The sequence below is a fragment of the Cricetulus griseus genome, chromosome 2 (genome assembly GCF_003668045.3).
Source record: "Cricetulus griseus strain 17A/GY chromosome 2, alternate assembly CriGri-PICRH-1.0, whole genome shotgun sequence".
NCBI classification, from domain to species: domain Eukaryota; kingdom Metazoa; phylum Chordata; class Mammalia; order Rodentia; family Cricetidae; genus Cricetulus; species Cricetulus griseus.
The window spans coordinates 354,623,191-354,644,585 of NC_048595.1; the positions used below are offsets into that span (position 1 = coordinate 354,623,191).

The 21,395-nt window shown below is 33.4% G+C and overlaps 1 protein-coding gene across 3 annotated transcripts in view; it reads left to right on the plus strand.

Moving 5' to 3' along the window:
- Cdh18 (cadherin 18) overlaps positions 1-21,395 on the plus strand; it is a 250,111-nt gene that overhangs the window by 179,054 nt on the left and 49,662 nt on the right. For all 3 annotated transcript variants that reach the window (XM_027400035.2, XM_035439153.1, XM_035439154.1), the window contains exons 5-6: positions 656-843; positions 17,929-18,182. In XM_027400035.2, the coding sequence (XP_027255836.2) occupies positions 656-843; positions 17,929-18,182 (442 nt within the window). The remainder of the gene's footprint in view (positions 1-655; positions 844-17,928; positions 18,183-21,395) is intronic.

Consider the following 21,395-nt stretch of genomic DNA (forward strand, 5'->3'; position numbering starts at 1 on the left):
TTATTATCAACTATAATTATTAATCTATATATTTTATTGACATATCTTATTGAGGACGCTGGTGGCATGGGTCCATTCTTCTCGGGATCACATGGCGGCAATTGTCCTTTCTACATTTCTCAGAATCTTCCTCCACTCCTACTCCCACATATTTTTCTGACTCACTGGCTGAGCAGTACTTTATTCAACGACCAATAAGATAAACATACACAGAAGGACATCACCCATTTATATAAATATATATACATATGTATTCTTTCTCTCATATATATATATATACATATATATATTTATCAATTCATATTTGATCTTCACACTAATAGGTAGAGAAAAACAAATTTGGGTTAAACTCATGACTGGAAAATTTTTATATATGGAATAAAATTATTCCATATAAATAAATTTTCTATTATTTTATGCTTAGATTTACAGAAGTAAGGAAATATTTCATATTCTAGTATTCAAATTATTTTTATATATGCTGACACATTTATAACTACCTAATATAATACTTTAAAAGCCTAAGAGAAATCAGTTGAGTGTATTCCATATAGCGTTCATTTGATAATGTAGATGAGATACTTGTCAATATTTTCTTGTGAGATATGTACTATAAAAATTATTGTAAGTAACTTTAATATGGAATCTTTTCCAGAACACTATCAGCTGTATGTTCCTGAATCTGCCCAAGTTGGTTCTGCTGTTGGGAAAATTAAGGCAAATGATGCAGACACAGGCTCAAATGCAGATATGACTTATTCCATCACAAATGGAGATGGGATTGGGGTATTCTCTATCTCCACTGACAAAGACACCAGGGAAGGAATACTCTCCTTAAAGAAGGTAAGCAAACAAAAAAAAATATTGTTTAACATCACCTATCAATATTTCAATCTATCAAATTTTCACAGGAAAATGAATAGTAATTTCTGGTGATTAAAATCAAAAGTGCATAGTATTATATACTTTTTCATATTACATCAATGAGTCTCCTCATATCTAGCTTGTACAATCTCGAGAGATTACCCATCATAATTGGAAATTTTCAATTCTCCATCATACCTAAATCTTTATTTCATTATACTATTTCCTTTTTATTTTTTCACTCATTCTTGTAAGTTTACCATAGGATTTTTAGTGTTTTTATTCTAATATGGAATTACTTTTAAATTTTCTTTGTGTTTGAATTTTTTAATCCTCTATCAGGAATATTTGTCGTTATGGTAGGAAGATTTGATACAAAATACTAAGAATATATGTCTCAGTTTTTATCTCTGCCTAAATTTTTCTGACCTGCCATTCTAATGTCACCTTAAAAATTAAGAGTAATGTATTGCACTAAATGGCAATAATTAAATGTTATCAAAATATTGTATTGTGTTTCTATAATAGGAATAAAGATCATTTAATACTTGCAGTGATAGTGATCAAAAAAGACATGTGAAGATGTATAATCTTAGAAGTATTGCTCTTGAAACTTTGTGTGAAACACTAGAGACTGGATTTTATAAATATTATGAAGGTTCATAGGTAACTATGAATATTTGGAGTTATTTTGTCAGCTAACAAAAAAATCTAAAGTAGGGGGTAGGGACAATTGAGGTGGCCAAAGGTCTTGCTGGGAAAGGTGCTGCTGCCATGCCTGACAATGAGTTTGATAATTAAATTCAAATAATAGGGGATGAGACTTTACCCCACCCAAAGTTTCCTCTAATGTTCCAACACACACACACACACACACACACACACACACTTTGTTTTTGATTTTGAAAGATGTTACCAACTTCTCTACTGTTGAAAGAAATGAATAAAACTACAGAAAACAACAGTCAAACAAAATGCAGACTTGTCGTGTCCAATCCCAGTGGATCCATCTACAAAACACCCTGGAAACTAAGGCTCAGGGAATGTTACATAAAAGGGAGCAGAATAATTGAAAAAGACATAAAATCTGGGGTTCGATGTGAGATTGTGTCTCATGGCCACGTCAGAAGCTCACACATACAGTCTCACCCATATGGCTGCTTAAACATGAGCTGATCAAGGCCAAAATCTGTAGCCATGCTGCAGTGAATGGGAGAAAGTTTGGGAACCTGCACCCTCTGCAAAAAAACTACTAGCAAGTAAGGAACGTAGAATAGTCCTTACCAGGGAAGAACACATCAATTGGTTATCCAATAGCAAGTTGTCAATACTGAAAACGTACATAGCAGTAACATTATATTGATTGAATACATTCTGCTTAGGAAAACATACACACAAACACAGTAGCAATTAATGAAGAAAGAAAGAGGCCATGAATTTGAAAGAGGGTGAGGAGTCAAGGGAATATAGGAAGATTTGAAAGAAGAAAGGGAAAGGAGATATTTTGGAATTATATTACAATCTCATAAAGAAAAAAACTGAAAAAAAATTTAAAGAGATTTACTGAATGATGCCAACCTTATTTTATAATAATAATAATATATTTTCTGGTGTAATTTCCACTCCACAGAAAGTAATAGTTAAGTTCACAGTACAAGATTGTCACGTAGAAAAGAAATTAAAAATATAAACAGATGAGTAATTAATGGTTTCACATACCTAATTTAAATGACCAAACACAATAAAATATTTGTATTTCCTAATAATTATAAAGCAAAACTTGTATCAGTAACCAATTAACATTATTTAAATTAGTACAACATAGCTGGTTGCAGTAACTAAACTAATAATCACAACAAAGCAGTTATCCTAATATGCAAATTTCTACCACACAAACATGAGAATTTTGGAAAACAGAGATAGTTTAGGCTTTTACAATTTATTTCTCATTTATTTGGAGAAAAGCATAATAAAGAGTATGAAACAGTATTCAGCATGAGAAAGCAGATAGAAGAGATACAATTAATTAGTCATATACTGAAATTGTTGAACATGGGAAAAAATGATATGGGAGAGGGCAAAACTGTAGAATCAAAGGAAATTGAATGCAGGAAGAGAAAAATGGATAAGCAAAATGATACAGGATTGTTAAACATGGCTTACAGAGAGAAAGCTGAACCACAGCCAGGAAGAGATCATAGTATAGAATGGAAAAAGCAGTTGAAAGGTCAGTCTTATTTCTGCTTTTGGAGCTTCAAGTTCTCAGGTAGGTTTCTGTGGAAATGTCAAATTCAGATTCCTACTTTTGAGTTAATATGTATTTTCAAGAAAAATAACAATAGGCCCATGTATTTACCATTTCAGCAATTATTCAGGTAATTTTCTGGTAGAAAAATGCTCAGAAATAGGATGAGAAAAAATTTTATTTTGGGGTAAAGGTGTTGAAGTGAATTTGTCCATCTGTCTGGTTATCTGACAATTTGTGTCACATATACTTTTTTATCTGCAATGTATAACATCACTTCTATTCTTCTCCCAATGGCTGTATATGAATATTGTGTTGTTGTTGTGATAGAACAGGAATAAAGAAGATTGTTAAAAAAATAGGGAAGTAAGTCACTTTGGTAAGATATATAATAATGTAGGAAATGTTATGAATCAAGATAATATTAACATGATGGAATGTGGTAATTTTAATAAGGTAGACAGACGTATGCTCCCATACAGAAGGAATGAAGGCCAGTATAGAATACATGCAAGATATAAGTCTAGAGAATCATTGATTTTAAGACAGACATTGGAGGGAGAGACTGTCTTGAAAGGAGACAATTAAGAGTAGAAGCAAGTGATAGTTTATGATAGAATGTATCCTTTACTGAGATAAACAAAGGACAGAACAGAGTAAGTAGTAGTTACAGATAGATTTACAGCAATCCAGTTACAGGAAGCTTGTATTAAGGTCATCACAGTACCAAGCCTTATTAACTTTATAAAATTTGAGATAAGGTTAGGTTTTCAGAAATAAATCTTTTAGTAGTTACTTTTTCTATATCCACAAACTACAATAACACTTATGAAAATGTGGACAATTAAGAGCTCTTACCACTACCATGGCCATAGTTAATTTCCCAAAATAAGAAAATTAGTTGTTATATCTTTACATATTTGACTGACTTCACAGTATTTTCTATATATACAATGGATATTTTGAAAAAAAATTCAATTGGATAAATGTTAGTTAAGTGTATACTGAAAATAGTCTTAATAATTACTACAAATTGTATTCAACTTTGGCTTGCTTTCCTAGGTGTATTTCCTCAGAGTCGAATTAATGTTAGCTATATCTTCAATTTGATATTATCAATTTCACAGTGATTGACAAGGAATTGTAATGTGAAAATGAACTGTGTTCTCCAGTGGGTTTTAACCTTCAGAAGATACTGGTTAAGGTGGCAAGATGCGGATAAAGCAGTCCTTGAAAACCTGTTTCTCATTTAATCTCTAAGGCAGTTCACCTTAGTCAACAAGGCAGAAAAGCTAATCTTCTCAGAGATCAAAGTCAGTCCCGCTCTATAAAGCCATAACAGGCACACTGGCTCATCCCAGGCCATATCTTCACTTCATCAGAAAATTGCCAAGTTGAATTCACTGATGCATTGCATGGTACATTGTAAATACTTTTTGATATGTTTCATTCATAGTTTAATGGAGCCTGACGACATGGAAAGGGGGAATAGATAAAGATGAATGTAAGTTCCATCCATTCCTCTGAAGCCTGAGGCTTCTATCTAGGAATCTCTCTCAGAACTTATTCTTATGGTCTTGATATGAAGGACATTTATGAAGTTGTTCTAATTATTAATGTTGTCAATGTATTTGGATTTACTTATTTTATTTTACTTGTATTAATGTTTTGCTTGAATGTATTTATATGTATACTATTTGCATGTCTTGTGCCTGTGGAGGTGATAAAAGGATATAGGATCCCTTGGAAATAGAGTTATGTATGTATGGTTATGGAACACCATATTAGATCTGGGTATCAATCACATATCCTTTGCAAAAGCAACTACTCTTCACAAATAAGCCATCTCTCTAGCATCTGTCATTGTAAGCTTAAGGTTGAAATTTTAGTTATCATCTTGATTCTTTTATCAACACTTTTCAAACTTTTATTTTAGTATCACTTTCTATAAATCTATTAACTTATTACATAAGCCCCTGCTTTTATTTATTTTTAAAAGTAGTGCATGACATTTTACTCATTCTTTGTCTTAACATAATAGACAAGTTCAACTTAGTCTTTGTTTATTATTCATAAGCCAAATATTTGGTGTAAATGCACCATATCCTAGCTTGTCTACTATGTCCTATGGAACCTCTATACCATCAACCTTGATTAATCATATCCCTTCACCATCTGGATCCTGTTGGGATTATTGTTGGAGGTTATTGAGTAAAACTTTTTGTAAGTGCATAGACTGGCTTTAAAAATGCAAATTCATATATTTGTATTACATTCTTTCCCATCTTCTAATATCTCACCCTCAAAATATAAGAAAAAAATGAATTAAAACAATAAAATAATAAATATTATCAAAACAAAGTGAAAAATCAAAGAAAAATATGGATCACATTTTTGTTGGACAACTACTTCTAAGCATAAACCCTGTCCTTGAATGTGGTTGACATACCTACTGTCAATCCATTGGTGAAAATTGATTTTCCCTCTCCCATTAGATATAAATTTCACACAGCTTCTCTGTTAGCACTGGGATTTTGTGTCCACTTCATCTTCTCCCTCCTTAAATTTTGTTAGTCTTCACCATGTATATGTCTTCCATGTGCTATCTCTGATTCTGTGTGTCATACGTACTTCAGTCCTGTCACATCCAGAGGATATTGTTTCCTTATAGTCATCTATGACCTCTGACTTTTACAATCATTCCATCTCTCCCTCTGCAAAGGTTCCTGGGTCTTCAAGGGAGAAGTATGATTAATATAGCCCAGTAGGACTGATTACTCCAATGTCTCACTACAGAATGTCCAATTGTGAGTCTCTGTGCTAATTCCTGTTTACTACAACAAGAGGCTTCTCAAATAGGGGTCCATCAATGCTCTGAACTATTGGTACAGCAACATGTAATTTGGACTAACTGTATTGCTATGTTCCTTTAAAAGAATAACAGTAAATTTTCTCCTAGAATACATGACCTATCTAGTCTCTGATTTTTCAGCCTGGTTAACAATGTTAGATATGGGACCCCTATAATGGAGTTGTAAGTGAATTTAGCACAGGAATTAGCACAGAGACTCACAATTGGACATTCTGTACTTTCTGCTACAGTGTAATGCATAGTACCTTCTAGCTTACCAGTAGCACTGAAGCTTCCAGTTGGGAATCCACTTTATTTCTCTATATTCAAGTACATGAGTGGCATCCTCAGCAATAGAGCCTTACTGTCAAGTTGTGGGAATAAGCAATAGCATTGGGAACCGTATGTGATGTTTAGAAGAAGGGGTCTATGGGATGAAATTGGTGAAAAAAGTTATTTGTTTTAAAACAAAAACTCATTTTAAAAAGTTTATTGTAAGTTTATGTAGTCTTCATAAACCTATGTGCACTATATGTGTGCAATACCCACAGAGGCACTGTAGACAATTCTAAGAAAAACATATGACATGTTTTCTATGATAATCACATCAGTATTATGCCACATAACATATCTCTAGTCTTTAGTAAATTTGTTTTATTGAGATTCTTATGATTATTCTTTTACTTTGAGTGAGAGAATGAAGACTACACTGGGATTTTAATGCTTGTTGAATAACAAAGAAAAAAATCAGGCAAAACACAAATATTAATCTTTTCTCTGTATTTTGAATCTAATAACCTATTCATTGTGAACAAGTGTTTACTAATCTACCTTTAAAAATTAAGCAAAAATAGTTGATTCTTTGAGAGCTCTAGTTTCCAGCAATTTATTTTGATCCTCTAGAAACAATAGTCAGGATTTCAATTTGATCATCTGGATTACGGCATTTCTAATATATTTGATGAAGGACTACTGTTGGACAAATTCTATTTTAGATGTTTATCTTTAGGAATTACCATGAACATTGAATAATGAATCATTTGAAATTTCACCTAATGTTTATTATACTCCCAATCACATATCATAATTCATAGTATAATACTACCTACTATTGTGAAACAGGCTTTTTGCTAAAATATTGTGATTAGGTCAGCTGTTCCTATGGGTTTCACCAGCCTGGTCTTGATCCCTTTGCTCATCACTCTTCCTTCTCTGCAACTGGATTCCTGTTCAGTTCAGTGTTTTGCTGTGGGTGTCTGCTCTTACTTCCTTCAGATGCTGTATGAAGGCTATAGGATGGCATATAAGTTAGACATAAATCTCATTATCAGGGGAGTACATTTAAGGTAGTCTCACACTGTTGCTTAGATTGTAAGTTGGTGTCATCCTTGTGGTCACCAGACTGATAGCTGGGAAACCAGCATGGGTCTGATCCATAACCCATGAATGTGGGTGTCAGTGAGGAGACCTTGGAAATCTATGGGACCTCTTGTAGTAGATCAGGACTTATCCCAAGAATAAGAATGGACCCTGGGAGCCCATTCCACATAGAGGGATACTTCCTGAGCATAGACACATGTGGGAGGGCCTAGGCCCTATCCCAAAGGACATGACAATCTCTGAAGACCCCCTATTGGAGGCCTCACACTCCCTGGGGAGCAGAAAGGGTATGACATAGGTAGGTATTAGTTGGGGCGGGCAGGGGAGGAGAGGAGGTTAAGGGAACTGGGATTGACATGTAAAATAATTTTGTTTCTAATTTAAATAAAAATGGAGAAAAATATTGTGATTAGCTGAGTTCTATTCATTTATAGATATTGATAAATTTTGATCTTTTTGTTTTATTCATGTTCTACATAGAGATATAAGAGATTTATACATCTAGGATATCTGTACATAGATGCTGACATTCATATACATAATAAAAATTTATCCAATTAAATATATAATGAAATATATTTGATTTGTTTCCCATTATCAAATGACTGTATTAAAACACGTAATAATTTGTTTGGCATTATAATTATACAAAAATGAATTTTCACTCCTCTGTTGAGTAAAATTTATAACAAGAAAGCTCATAAATTAATTCTAGTTCCTATAGATGTTCTACCACCCTGGGGAATCCTCACAAAATACTACAAAACATTCATAGCCAAGAAGTTCAAAAGGAAAGGCATTAGTTAAATTAATTTTACCTTTCCTAATATTTGCATACCATAATTTAAAATCCATACTTTGAAGAAAATTTATACATAATGATGATATTGTCTACTCAGTACAATTTGGCTGTTTTCCAGATTTAAGATCAAATTTTAATATATGGAAATATGAAGAAAACAGAATCATTATTTACTCACTAGGAAATCCAAAATCCAAATGAAGGAATAACATATAAATCATGGTAAGAAAAGCTCTGATGAGTGTTTCTCCTATTGCCTAGGAGACAAGAACGTTTAATCTTCCTGTACAAAATGGAAATTTATCTAATAGGGCTTGTTGGCTGGATAGTAGTTTCAGCATCCATATTCATGGTAATATAATTCCAGAAGAGAAACACACAGGGTGATTGAAAGGACAGTAAAGGAGATTAATGAGAAACTATTAAAATTCCCTAAATATGCATAGCTGTATGGAACTATACTGATGTGATAGATGACAACTCTCTACATTAATATGAAGTAGATTAATATTAAAGAGTTAAAGTTCTGCATTATATGTGAGAAAGAGCAATGATATGTAAAAGAAATTACTAAGAATAATGAGATAAAATTAAGAAACTAAAATCTTCTATGAAAATCACATTGAACTCATTGATAATGAAGTGTTAAATTAGAAAATTGAGCAGTAGCTAAAAGGAAGGAAGAGAAATCCAATTGCCCAAGGAAATTAAAATTGTCCCTGGGCAAACACATCTTGCAGAGACCAAGGAGATAAAGAAATTTGCCCAAATATTGTTAGTTTCCTGGCTATATAATTATTTTAATTGGAGAAATTACAAAATTACTTGGAAATCTTGTAGTTATAATTAGGGATTTATTAATACATTTTAAATGTAACAGTAGTCAAAAAGATGTTGGATTAGCTCTTTTATTACTGAGTACAATACATAAAGAGAGAGACTAATTCTTTGTAATCATCAACTATGTTATGCCATGCTACTTATATTTCCTGTTAGGTTTCTAATAATATAACCTCACCCTTAAAGTTGTGAGTTCAGAACCTGAGTTAAAAACAAATTCGCAATTATTTATGCCCTGTAAGTACTCTGTTTTACTTATTTACTACATTGATACTTGCTATTGAAGAACTGGAGATTGAGTATGAAAATTCCTACACTAGAGGCAGTCAAACCAGCAAGCATTCAAATGTTTACAAATATCAAAAGACTCTCATCCTATAGAAGAAAATAAATTTAAAACTTAGTATTTAAGGTTATATAAATGATAATTGAAGTAAAAGACCAAAGAAGAGATATCATGCCCATCATGATAGGTTCAAAGATGAAATTAGGAGATAAAGGAAGGGTGTAAAACTTAAATGGACAACTCATTATGAGTATGTAACATGTTCAGATTTTCCATACAAATGCAGGAAGCCAAACAACATTAACAAAACAATATTCTAAGCACTTTTTAGCCTACTCTACTTCTAAATATATTAAGGATCAAAAATAATAAAATTCTATAAATCATATACATCTTTAAAATTGGAAGATAGGAAGAGAATATTGATTAATAACAACCAAAAGTTAGGAAAAAATAAATTTTGGTAATATGAAGATTGGTAAATTGGTAAATAGAAAGAATACTAAATTCATTTTGAAGTTATTAAGAAACATGAATACATAGAAGGTACTAAAGGGCTACAGAATCTAAAAAAATGTTCTAGGATTATTTCTCATTTACATACAAATTTCATGTAAACCAATTTTGATGGGAAAATGTTTTTAGGTGTCAAAGAAATAATTAAGTCATATGAACGGGATTGATGTGAAGAAATGGGAATGCATGACTGAAACCTCTCCCTAAATCCATCCCAATTAATTCTCTCTAATGAAAAGTCAAATAATTACAGTTCATTTGACCATCAGACTCATTAAAACAATGTTTCCACTGCAGTTAAATACAGACAGACAATGTCCATTTCTGTCTAGGAATGCTATACACAAAAGTACTCACTCAGTGGCTTTAAACAACAGACAGATTCCCCTGGAATTCTAAAGAATAGACTATGCTCTTCTTTATTTTTTAAAGATTTTATTTATTTATTATCTATACAACATTCTGCTTCCATGTATATCTGCACACCAGAAGAGGGCACAAGATCTCATAAGGGATGGTTGTCAGCCATCATGTGGTTGCTGGGAATTGAACTCAGGACCTCTGGAAGAAGAGCCAGTGCTCTTAACCTCTGAGCAATCTCTCCAGCCTGACTATGCTCTTCTTAATACCTGAGATGAAACACTCCTAGCTTTTTCTGTCTTCTACAATAGCAGTTCTCAACTCAGGGGTCATGACCCTTTTGGGAGTCCCATATGGGATATCCTACATATCACATATTTACATCATGATTTGTAACAGTAGCAAAATCATAGTTATGAAGTAGCAATGAAATAATATTGTGTTTGGGGGGGCACAACATGAAGAACTGTATTAAAGGGTTGCAGCGTTAGGAAGTACTCCTATATCTGTGTATGTGGTGACAATATCTCACACTGTTATATCTCACACTGCTTATATCTCTCAATTGAAAGGATTATTGTAATTTAGTTTGGCAACCACTCACATATCCAAGATAAGCCTACCTATTACACTATCACATTCTCTTTCTCTCTCTCTCTCTCTCTCTCTCTCTCTCTCTCTCTCTCTCTCTCTCTCTCTCTCTCTCTCTGTGTGTGTGTGTGTGTGTGTGTGTGTGTATGTGTGTGTGTGTGTCCAGGTCACCATTTGGTTAATATCTACATTTGATTCTCCAATATATGTCTACCCCATGCATAGAAAACTCCACTTTGAATCATTCATAAACCTCAGTTCCATCCAAGATTAGCACAATGTCACAAATCCCTCTATCTAAATCCAGTATTGTTGAAGTGCTGAGTATGTTTGATGCTAGGGCAAGCGTCTTTATCTGTGGAACTATGAGCTTAAAAAATACATCATGTGCTGCCAAACGTTAGGGCTAGGAGTTGCACAGAGAGTAGGTAGTGCTCCTGACATCTGGCAAGGAGAAAATGGAAGGACTAAGGAGTTGCTTGTCTAAAACCAGTTTAAAATCTAGCAAGGCACATTTCATTTGATTTCAAGTCCCAAGGATAATGCTTTGTGGCTCAAGTCTGTTTTCTAAGCCTGCAGCTCTGTGTCCACTGCCTTAGCCCAGTGCTTACATTGTCGAAGTTCTGTTTGCCTTGAAAGGTATCTTTATTAACCATAGCAGCAAAGCTGTGACTTTTCAACAAAACACCTGGCTTGTCTGGCTAGATGTTGAAACACAGTGCAATTGGAATGCATAGCGATCAAGAGGTGGTTGACTTCCCAGTAATGCCTGAGCACACATATAACCTAAAAAAGGCACGGAGAACAGTTTCTGTGAAGAATGAAGAATGAGTTTAGATTCCTTTGACTTTCTAGATGCCTGTGGTTTTCTTTCCAATGAGGTATGTTTCTTGGCTACAAAAGATTGTTGAGTATAATATTATAAGTCTCTCTCTCTCTCTCTCTCTCTCTCTCTCTCTCTCTCTCTCTCTTTCTCTCTGTTTCTCTCTCTATCTGTGTGTGTGTGTGTGTGTGTGTGTGTGTGTGTGTGTGTGTGTGTGTGTGTGTATGTGTGTGTGTTTGTGTGTAGATGTGTGTGCACGCTTTCATTTTCATGCCAAGGCACATGACTGGAGGTCAGAGGGCACCATTCTGGAGTCAGTTCTGCCATCAGGCATAGCAGCAAGAGCAAGGAGTGTCACTAGATGGCCCATCTCAGTCCACTGGATCTAGTATTTTTGTTTGTTTTGTAATCTACTTTAGTGTGGTTATTTTTGAAATGTAATTATTTGAAAGTATTCTCATACAATATATTGTGATCATATTCTTTTCTTTCCCCCAGTTCCTCTTCTTCATCAGTATTGGATTCCTGGTGGGAGGGGTTTGTTAATATCATTCCATTTAAGGCAGAATTACCCAAAGTCTTTCACTGGTTACACACTGTCTACTTCTGGAGGCTTAAATTGGGAGGACAAGGAAGGGGAGGCTAAACTAGGAAATATGGGGAGGGATAACAATTACCAAATGATTTTTGAAAATCCATATTGAAACTTACCACTCCAGAAAATTCATATACATATACATGTACATATATGTATATATGTATATATATATATATATATATGATGTCATATCTGATATCATATATGATAAAGACTCTACTTACTTATGTCAGTGGATACATAGAAATCCTGTGGTGTTCAACCAAAAACTTCACTCCTACTGACTAATATTTAGAATGCTGAAAGATACTATACATGTTGTTGGACATGGAATTTATCATCAATCTCAACTGGAAAAGAACCCTGCTACACACCTGCCATATAGATAACTGGGCCTGCCTGCAAAATATTCTCAAAATTTTTCCCAAATATTATGAGATTTAACAACCACCTTTTCATTGGATTTAAGGCTACTCCATTAGAAGGAACACAAATGTGATACTCTAAATGAGGCTAAGTAAACCATAGGGAAAATCTACTCTTATATTGCTAAATGAACATATCAATATAATGAATCCTGATGACAGATTGCTATACTCACAAATCAGTTACTTACTCATCCCTCATCAGAAAAGCTGCTTCTTGCAGTAGATGTTTATGAGTGTAGCTTTTTAACTTACAATCCATTCATTTTAGATATATCAAATTGCTCAGTGGTAGAGTATTTCCTTGGCATGTGAAATTCAATACCCATTATCACAGTAGATAACTAAATAGACACACAAAGAAAATGGTCTCTTGTCTGCAATTAAATGTTATTCTAAGAGTTAAACCTAGAGCAATTCCTAATAATACAAAAACTAAACAAAATGACCAAGGCAAAAGAAAACATAGCAAAGTTTTGTTCTTAACCTGTAATTGGTTTCCCCAAGCATTAACTTGTATTTATGGTTTTCCATGCAGAGCCATCATGAACTTAGCTACCTCTCATAGTAAATACAAATTAATGATGCAGACCCATGGCATTCTATCAGGAGATTTACCCCAGCTCTACAGTCTTGTAAACTAGAATGAATTTGATTCAAATAATCACACCTGTCCACTGGCAAATATAGGGGTGAAACAGAATCTGGAAATAACAATTATCAAATTGCAAAGAACTAGAGTACATTATTTTCATACAGATTTCTAGCACAAAAAGGAGAAACACTTTGTATATGATTCCTATTTTAGTTTGACCATTACATAGTTGCTCCATTCAAACGATTGTCAGGATGTACCTAGATGTTTATCTATAAAGAATCACTGACTTTACAATAAACTTACATGTCTTTATCATGTCACTCTTGACCACTGGTGTTTCTTTTGTTGAAGGAGACAATGATGTTTTCAGTTTACAAACGCCTACAGGTTCATGCTATTTGTTTTCATGATACTTCAATAATCAGGGTGAATTTTTCCTTTTCTTTCCTTTCAAAGTGATTTTAGATTTATGTGACTTTGTAAACAGCTATTATTGTTTCTAACTTACTGTGTTTGATGGATTGTATTTAGGCTAAAATATTGCCTGTGACTAGGAATATTAAGCCAAACATGCAGAATTCTACATAGATTCAGAAGTCTAAACATCTTTATATATTTTTTAATTTATAAATGATGGGTAGTTGCACATGTTTACCAGTTATGGTATAGTTAAATAATATTATTGCCCCATTTATATACTTCTGTGTTTATAATACAATGATTAATATACTTAGTATTTAATACATAACTCTGAAATATACAGAATGAATGATTTTATTTCAGCCCAAATTTCTATAAATGTACTTTAATATCACCTTTTTTATTCAGAAATGACATTCTTAAAATGATCCTATTTGTGGTAGTAAATCTGTCTTCAAATTTCTGACCAACCTGAAATTATTCTCTCCTTCCTTTGTGGCTACAGATGGTCCTTATCTATCCATCTGCCAGTCTTGGCAAACAAGTTTCCCAGAATTAGTTCTGCCTGGAGGTAGTTAAACTTATATTAGATGATCATCAACATGAAACCATGTGTCCACACAAACAGTCTGCACCTTAGCATTAGGTGGGCGGCATTAAGACATGTGACATCTATTTTGCCAAAGGGATCTGCTAGAAATTGTGTGGTCTACTCTCTTCAATGCACAGCTTGATAATAATATCAAAATAAACTAAATGTGGCCAGAATTTCTTTTGCTATTTTCACTGGGTTGAAGGGAGTAAAATTCCATAAAAATGAATGAATGAAGATGGAAGTTCTACAATCCAGTGTTGCTAGAAAAGACATTCTAATCATTACTAGCAAAGCAAGTGTGGTCTCAATGTCAGCAAGATAATAATACTGGTCAGGAAGTTTTACATAAAAGTAAGATTAATAAATAATATTGTAAATATTGATCTTGAGCAAATATGAGATCTTTTGTCTTCTGCTTCCAACCAGTGACATATCCTGATACCAATAGTCTGGTCTAGATTTAAAGGGGATGGTGTTCATCTACAATTCTTTGCCATACTTTTAATTTTAATTTATTTTAGTTTATATTTTAATATGTGTGCCACAAGTATGTAAACCTTGCAAGTGCCTGGTGCTTTTGTTGGTAGGGAGTTGTAGTGATTCCCCCCACCACTGCAGTTAAAGGTGGTTTTAAACTTCCATGATGGTGCTGCGAACTAGCAGATGGTTTTCGGAAGTAATGTTCATAAACACTAAGCATCTATCTATCACCCACCTGGTCCCAAAGAGGTAGCAAATGTCCACAAGTTTAGGATGTCTTATTTAAATTGGAGAAAGGTTTATAAAGCATTGAGAGACAGATTCTTCTTAGTTTAATGTAGAGTTAGATCTAGAAAAGAAAGGTTTCAATGTATGCATCCCGACAGGTCTTTGATCTTCTTGAAGAGAGGTATTAATTATCTTCAGAGTTTATTTTTAGTTTCAGATCTTTTCCAAGAAAACAAGTTCTAATTAGTAGGCTATAGACTTCAGATTTAATTAACCAACCACTAGAGATTTATAAATATAAATGAATATTTTTTCTATGTGCATATATATATATATATATATATATATATATATATATATATATATATGGCGTACATATACTCAACTTTTGGGAATTTGAGTTTTTTTTTTAAAAAAAGCTTTAGCTTATACAAACTGGCAAAATGGCTAAAGAGGCCCAGCTATGCCCATGTTGCTATGTCTTTAGGAGCTTTCCAGTTTCTAGTACTGCTATGGAACAAAAGATTTGTTTCCCTTCTATACAATGTTTGTAACCCCAGAAGGCCAATTTCCAAGACAACCAGGAAGGAACAAAAGAACTAATCATCAACTGTACTGAAGAATTTGTTTGTAATTCTTCTAAGGACAATTTTTAGGCACATTTTCTCCATAGCGTTGAATGGGGCAAACATGACTGCCCAAAATCATATGTTGAAGCTTCAACCCCCTTATGACAACAATTGGACATGGAGTCTGGAAGAGATACTTAGGTCTGGATAAGGGACCTTCATAAATGGGTACTTCATAAATGGGAATAGGTACTTCCAGAATCTAAGGACATTAGAAAGAGGCTATTTGCATAATAGGATACAAGAATGATTAGATAATAGATCTGCCAGCATATCAATATAGAATACCCTAGCATCCAGAAATACAATAAGATTCCATTTTCTGTTAAAAAATCACCAAGTCTGTGCTGTCCATCTAAACAATACAAAATAACCAGGATAGACCTTTGGGGTGAAGGAAATGACATAGCATCTCTATAAGGAATGACAATAGCTGATCCCACCAAGAAGAACAAAGATAGAATGCTCAATCAGGATAGTTTAATATCAGAAGCAGAAATAGGGATGGCATAGTTCTGTGTACATTTTTAAAGTATTTATTAAAATGAGCAGCATCAATGAATATTCCAATATGCTGTAAGTGAAAGAAAGCCCCTCATATAACCTGTTCTAATGCTTCCATTCAAACTTTCATACAGTTAACAGTTAAGGTGAAGTGATTTTAGCTAGCATACCCAAATTCATCCATAAATGTGTATCATGGCAAGCATTTTGCTAACTTTCAGTTCTTCTCAAAAAGTTAATTTACCACAGGGGTGTGTGGTGGTGATGGCACACACCACTAATCCCTGCACTGGGGAGGCAGAGGCAGGTGGATCTCTGAGAATTCCAGACCAGCCTGGTCTGTAAGAGCTAGTTCCAGGACAGTCTCCAAAGCCACAGAGAAACTCTTGTCTCAGAAAAAAAAGATTAATTTTATTTACATGTAAACCTATTCAGTTTGTATTACTGCTAATATTCATAATACTCAATATGTTTTACAAAGTTAATATAGAATACTAGTTTACTATGTTTATCTTATAATAATATGATGGTATTCTTTGAGATAAATGATATGTAAAGTCATGCCCAATATATATAGCTATGTTTTTTTTTAATGGAAGATATTTTTAATGGAAGCTGGAAGACTGGTTGTATGGTTAAATTATAATTACCTGATGTATCAGGACCAAAGTTCATTCCCCAACAACAATAAAAACTCTGATTGGGAAACTTAAAGTTAAGAAATAAACTAAAGTGATTATCATGGTCAATTAATACAGGGCTAAAGCTAAAATCAAGTAAAGAAAAAAGGATGCTTTTAAAACTTTGTTCCATATATCATAATGTAATAATTAATATGAGAAACAAAGTAGATTAAATAGTCCAAGAAGGAAAACCAAAGAACAAACATAAACTATCCAATTTCTACATAGCAAAGAACACAAACATTAGAGTGAAGACACAAAACACAGAAAAGGAGAAAATATTTTCAAATGAAATATTTGATAAAAAGTAAGGAGCAAAATTCTAGAAGAAACTAAAATCAAACGCAAAATCACCTAACATCCAATTTAAAATAAGCAAACAATTATGAATCAATATGAAGTAAATCACACAAATGTAAAAAGTTATTTCAAATTTTATACAACTTAGCAAACAGATATGTTCAAATTATCCATTTAATAATTCCTGGGTATTAGGTCTAGGAGGGGACTAGAAAGTGTCTCTGAGAAGAAAGTCTTTTTCTCAAGGTGAATTAATTTCTGCATATGGCCATAACCACGTTCTAGGGATAAATAAAATCCCTATGGATTAACCCTGAAGTTGCCATGACTTTTCTTTTGATGTCATAATTCAGGAAAACATTATAGCTATGGGTTTTTTTCCAACTTTTTTTTATTTGAATTAGAAACAAGATTGTTTTACATGACAATCCTAGTTGCCATCTCCCTCCCACCCTCCCCTACCACGCCCCCCCCAACTAAAACCCTATCTATCACATATTCTTTCTGCCCCCCCTGGATGGTGAGGCCTTCCATAGGGTGTTATCAGAGTCTATTGTATCCTTTGGGATAGGGCTTAGGCCCACCCCATGTGTCTTGGCTCAGGGAGTATTCCTCTATATGGAATGGGCTCCCAAAGTCCACACCTATGCTAGGGATATGTACTGAACTTCTACAGGAGGTCCCATAGATTTCTGAGATTTCCTCACATAAACCCATGTTTCTGGGGTCTGGATCAGCCCCATGCTTGTATTCCAGCTATCAGTCTGGGGAGCAAGAGTTCCTAGATGGTCAGGTCTATAGCTATGTTTTTAACGAACATATGTTTTAATGATTTTCATAAGTAGAAAAATAACTGCATCTTTGAAAACTGTGGAAGTCCTCACATGGGTTCTCACCTTGTTCTCTGTAGCCACTCAACTATGAGAAAAAGAAGTCCTACACACTGAACATTGAAGGTGCAAATACACACCTGGACTTCCGCTTTTCCCACCTGGGTCCGTTTAAAGATGCCACCATGCTGAAGATCATCGTGGGGGACGTGGATGAACCACCACACTTTTCTATGCCTTCCTATGTCATGGACGTCTATGAAAATGCCAAGGTTGGAACAATTGTTGGCACCGTCTTGGCACAAGATCCAGACAGCGCTAACAGCTTAGTAAGGTATGGTATTCTTGGGCTCACGGGTATCAAAGAAGTGGTTTATTCTCAAGGTAAATTAATGTCAACTAAACTTACACACATATTCTTAATCCTCACATGCTTGGGGAGGAGCTGACTGGTTCCTTCCCTCTCCCATTGGGAGAGTTCCACTGTTACAATTTTATACCTCTCAAAGTTCTACCTATGCATTCTGTAGATAGGTGTGTCTTAGATACAGCAATAGCGGTCCACAAACTTAACGAGTCCCAGAAAAGAACTCAGGATACCCAGACTACAGTCAGTGAAACAGTTCACATGAAAAATAATTCTCTGACCCCAAATACGCAGATGGCTAAGGGTAAGAATTCTGATACATCAGAAGATAAATGAACTGTTATAGATACTGATCTTATAAAAACAAATTTAAAAGATCTTTCAGGAAGATTGTGTCAGTAAATGTAAGACATGTGTGTGTGGTTGTGTGAATGTTCCCATGCTCAATATTCATCATAAAATTTAGCTACTCCTATGACTGTTTTATTGTCCTGTGCTATTTTAGCTGCCTTCATACTTTCCTCATATTATTAGAGACTAGAACACTCACAGCAATAGATATTGCTGTATTGAGATGATTGATACATACTCTTCAAATGCTAATAGCTTTATTAGCATAACCATTATTTTATGCTTTGTTTTGATTCAAAAAATAAAATAAATTTACTTCAGTTGCCTTGAAATAATTAGAAACTCCAAAAGCTGCTATTACAGTATATAATTTACATGACATTCATTCTTGATTTTAATAAAAATATGTCACTTTAGGATTCAAGTTAGAAATAATGAGAAAAAAGAGGGAAAATATAACAAAATTAAAAGCAAGTATCTTATGTCTTCATTTCGTGGGGATCAAATGTTTAGTAATTAAAGAACATTACTTGGAAGAGATGTACCTTGCAATGTCCCAGGAAATACAATTATGTTCCCACTTGTAGAACTGAATAATAATAATAATAATAATAATAATAATAATAATAATCTTACAGACATTTGTGAAAATCTACCTTATTTTACATTTCAGTCTTCTACACTATCAGATTCTTCATGATTTTAGAACAAATTATAGTAATGTTTCTTTTTTTGTTTGTTTAACTCAAAATAACATGCAATTTTCAGAAGTATAATCATCACCTTTTCTATTAAAAAAAAAAAACCATAAAATTAGAGCCTGGCACCATAGGCACCAAAAGCTTATTGGTTTAAACAACCTGCATTTACTTTCTGGCCTAATAGTGGTAGAGTTGAGAAACATAGAAGGTGATGCAAAAGTAGGTAATGCAAAAGACCTGTTTCTGACACGGGTTCTCAAAAATGTGAATGTATTGCTACTAGTTGAGCAAGACCTTTTTGTTTTTATACTCAAACCCTTAGAAATCACTAAGATAGTCTGCTAATGGATCAAGTTTAAGTTTAATTAGGTGGAATTATAACACACCTGATAAAACACTATAAATTTTAGATTTGGAATGTAAAGTAAGAGTACCTCTCATGAACCACACAATAACTCTCATGTATTTCAAGTAAGAAACAATAGGATGTCTATTTTTAAAACTTGTATTTTAATTGCAAGGAAAGCAGGAATGTTTCAAGTGATCAGAAAGCCAATGATTAATGACTATACCTGTTGTTTGTATAGATGGATATGAATACAGAGAAGGGGATGTAGTCATGACAGTGTCTGTCCATTCAGTCCTGATATCTGAAGAATAACATTGTTCCTACAATTTAGCAGCCTTTCTACACAAGAGAATTAATAGCATGCATTAAATATCTTGTACACAAAAGGAGAGTTAGTGAAATTCCCATGTAATGAACAACTTGGAGCTAAATTTACATAAATTGTCTGTGATTTTACTTCACTGTGATTTATAAACTGATTTTTCCTACACATTTATTAAGAAATAGACCTATTTCTTTGAATTACTTTACAATAGCAAAAAGAATCAATAACTACTTTGAATAATTGTTTTACAGGGTTTTCAATACACACCTGATTGCTAACAAACAAAATAAAATCACTAGTATATTGAACTTTTAGCCAGTTTAAAAATAAGTTTTCTAATGTATGAAATTCTTTTCTTTTTTCTATTTTTTAATGGACACAGATAATGTAAATATTTACTTAGACTGTTTGTAGATTTATTAGAACCTGGGTAAGTAAATGTTGTTACCATGGTCATGGAATTGTTTCTGTTATGGTGACTTTTTTATGCTCTTTGAGAATACTCATGTTATCTATGATGAAGTACAAATGTTGAGAGCTCCAGGAACTGTGGAAGTTCCAAAATCATGAAAAAGTGAAATTTGAAAATAATGGCATAGTTATATTAGCAGCATTGAAGAAGAAATGTGAAAACAAAAAAAAAATAATTAAGATTGAGTATTTGCCCCATAGTTTTTAAAGAAAAGATGAACTATCATCAAATACATTTTAAAATATTTTCTTATATAAATACATTATTTTTCAAATGACAAATGTAAAATCAAGCTTACTGACCATATTGACTAATTTCTATTGTTCTTTTAATTCAGTTGTAAGTATGCCTTAATCAAAACAGTACCAGAATCTATGAATATAATGGTGATGAGCTCACAGAATAATTTAATAAATGATTAGAGGCAAAGAAAGTAAGGCCCTGCTTTAAACCAGATGCCCCTGCCATTTACTCATGTTTTTATTAGTACCAATTTCATAATGCTAATAAAGACATACAGAGTAAGACTTTACTTAAAAACAATATACACATATGGCACTTAAGATGTAAGGGGCTCAAAGATGGCTAAAACAGAACTGTTTTTCATTGAAGAACATATCTTTAGATAGAGGAGCTGATTGATGGACCCCAATTAACAAATTTCAGAGATTAAGTACTAGACACACATTGTCTACATAGGTAATAATGTAAGATAATCCAGGCATCTCATGGATAATAATGTATTCTCTGTATCAGAGTTTATGCTATGTCTATGTGGTATTTTATTAGACTGTGAATTATAGTATCATACTTACCAAATGATAAGTGGTACTTTGGTTTGTTTACTTAAAATGATTACATCTTGGATATCTATAACAGTTCAAGCATTGCCTACCCTACCCTTCTGAAAGGAACTTTTAAAATATGAAATAGAGCCATGTTTCAGAGGTGTGACCTTTAGTTAAACAGCAAAGGGAGCTAA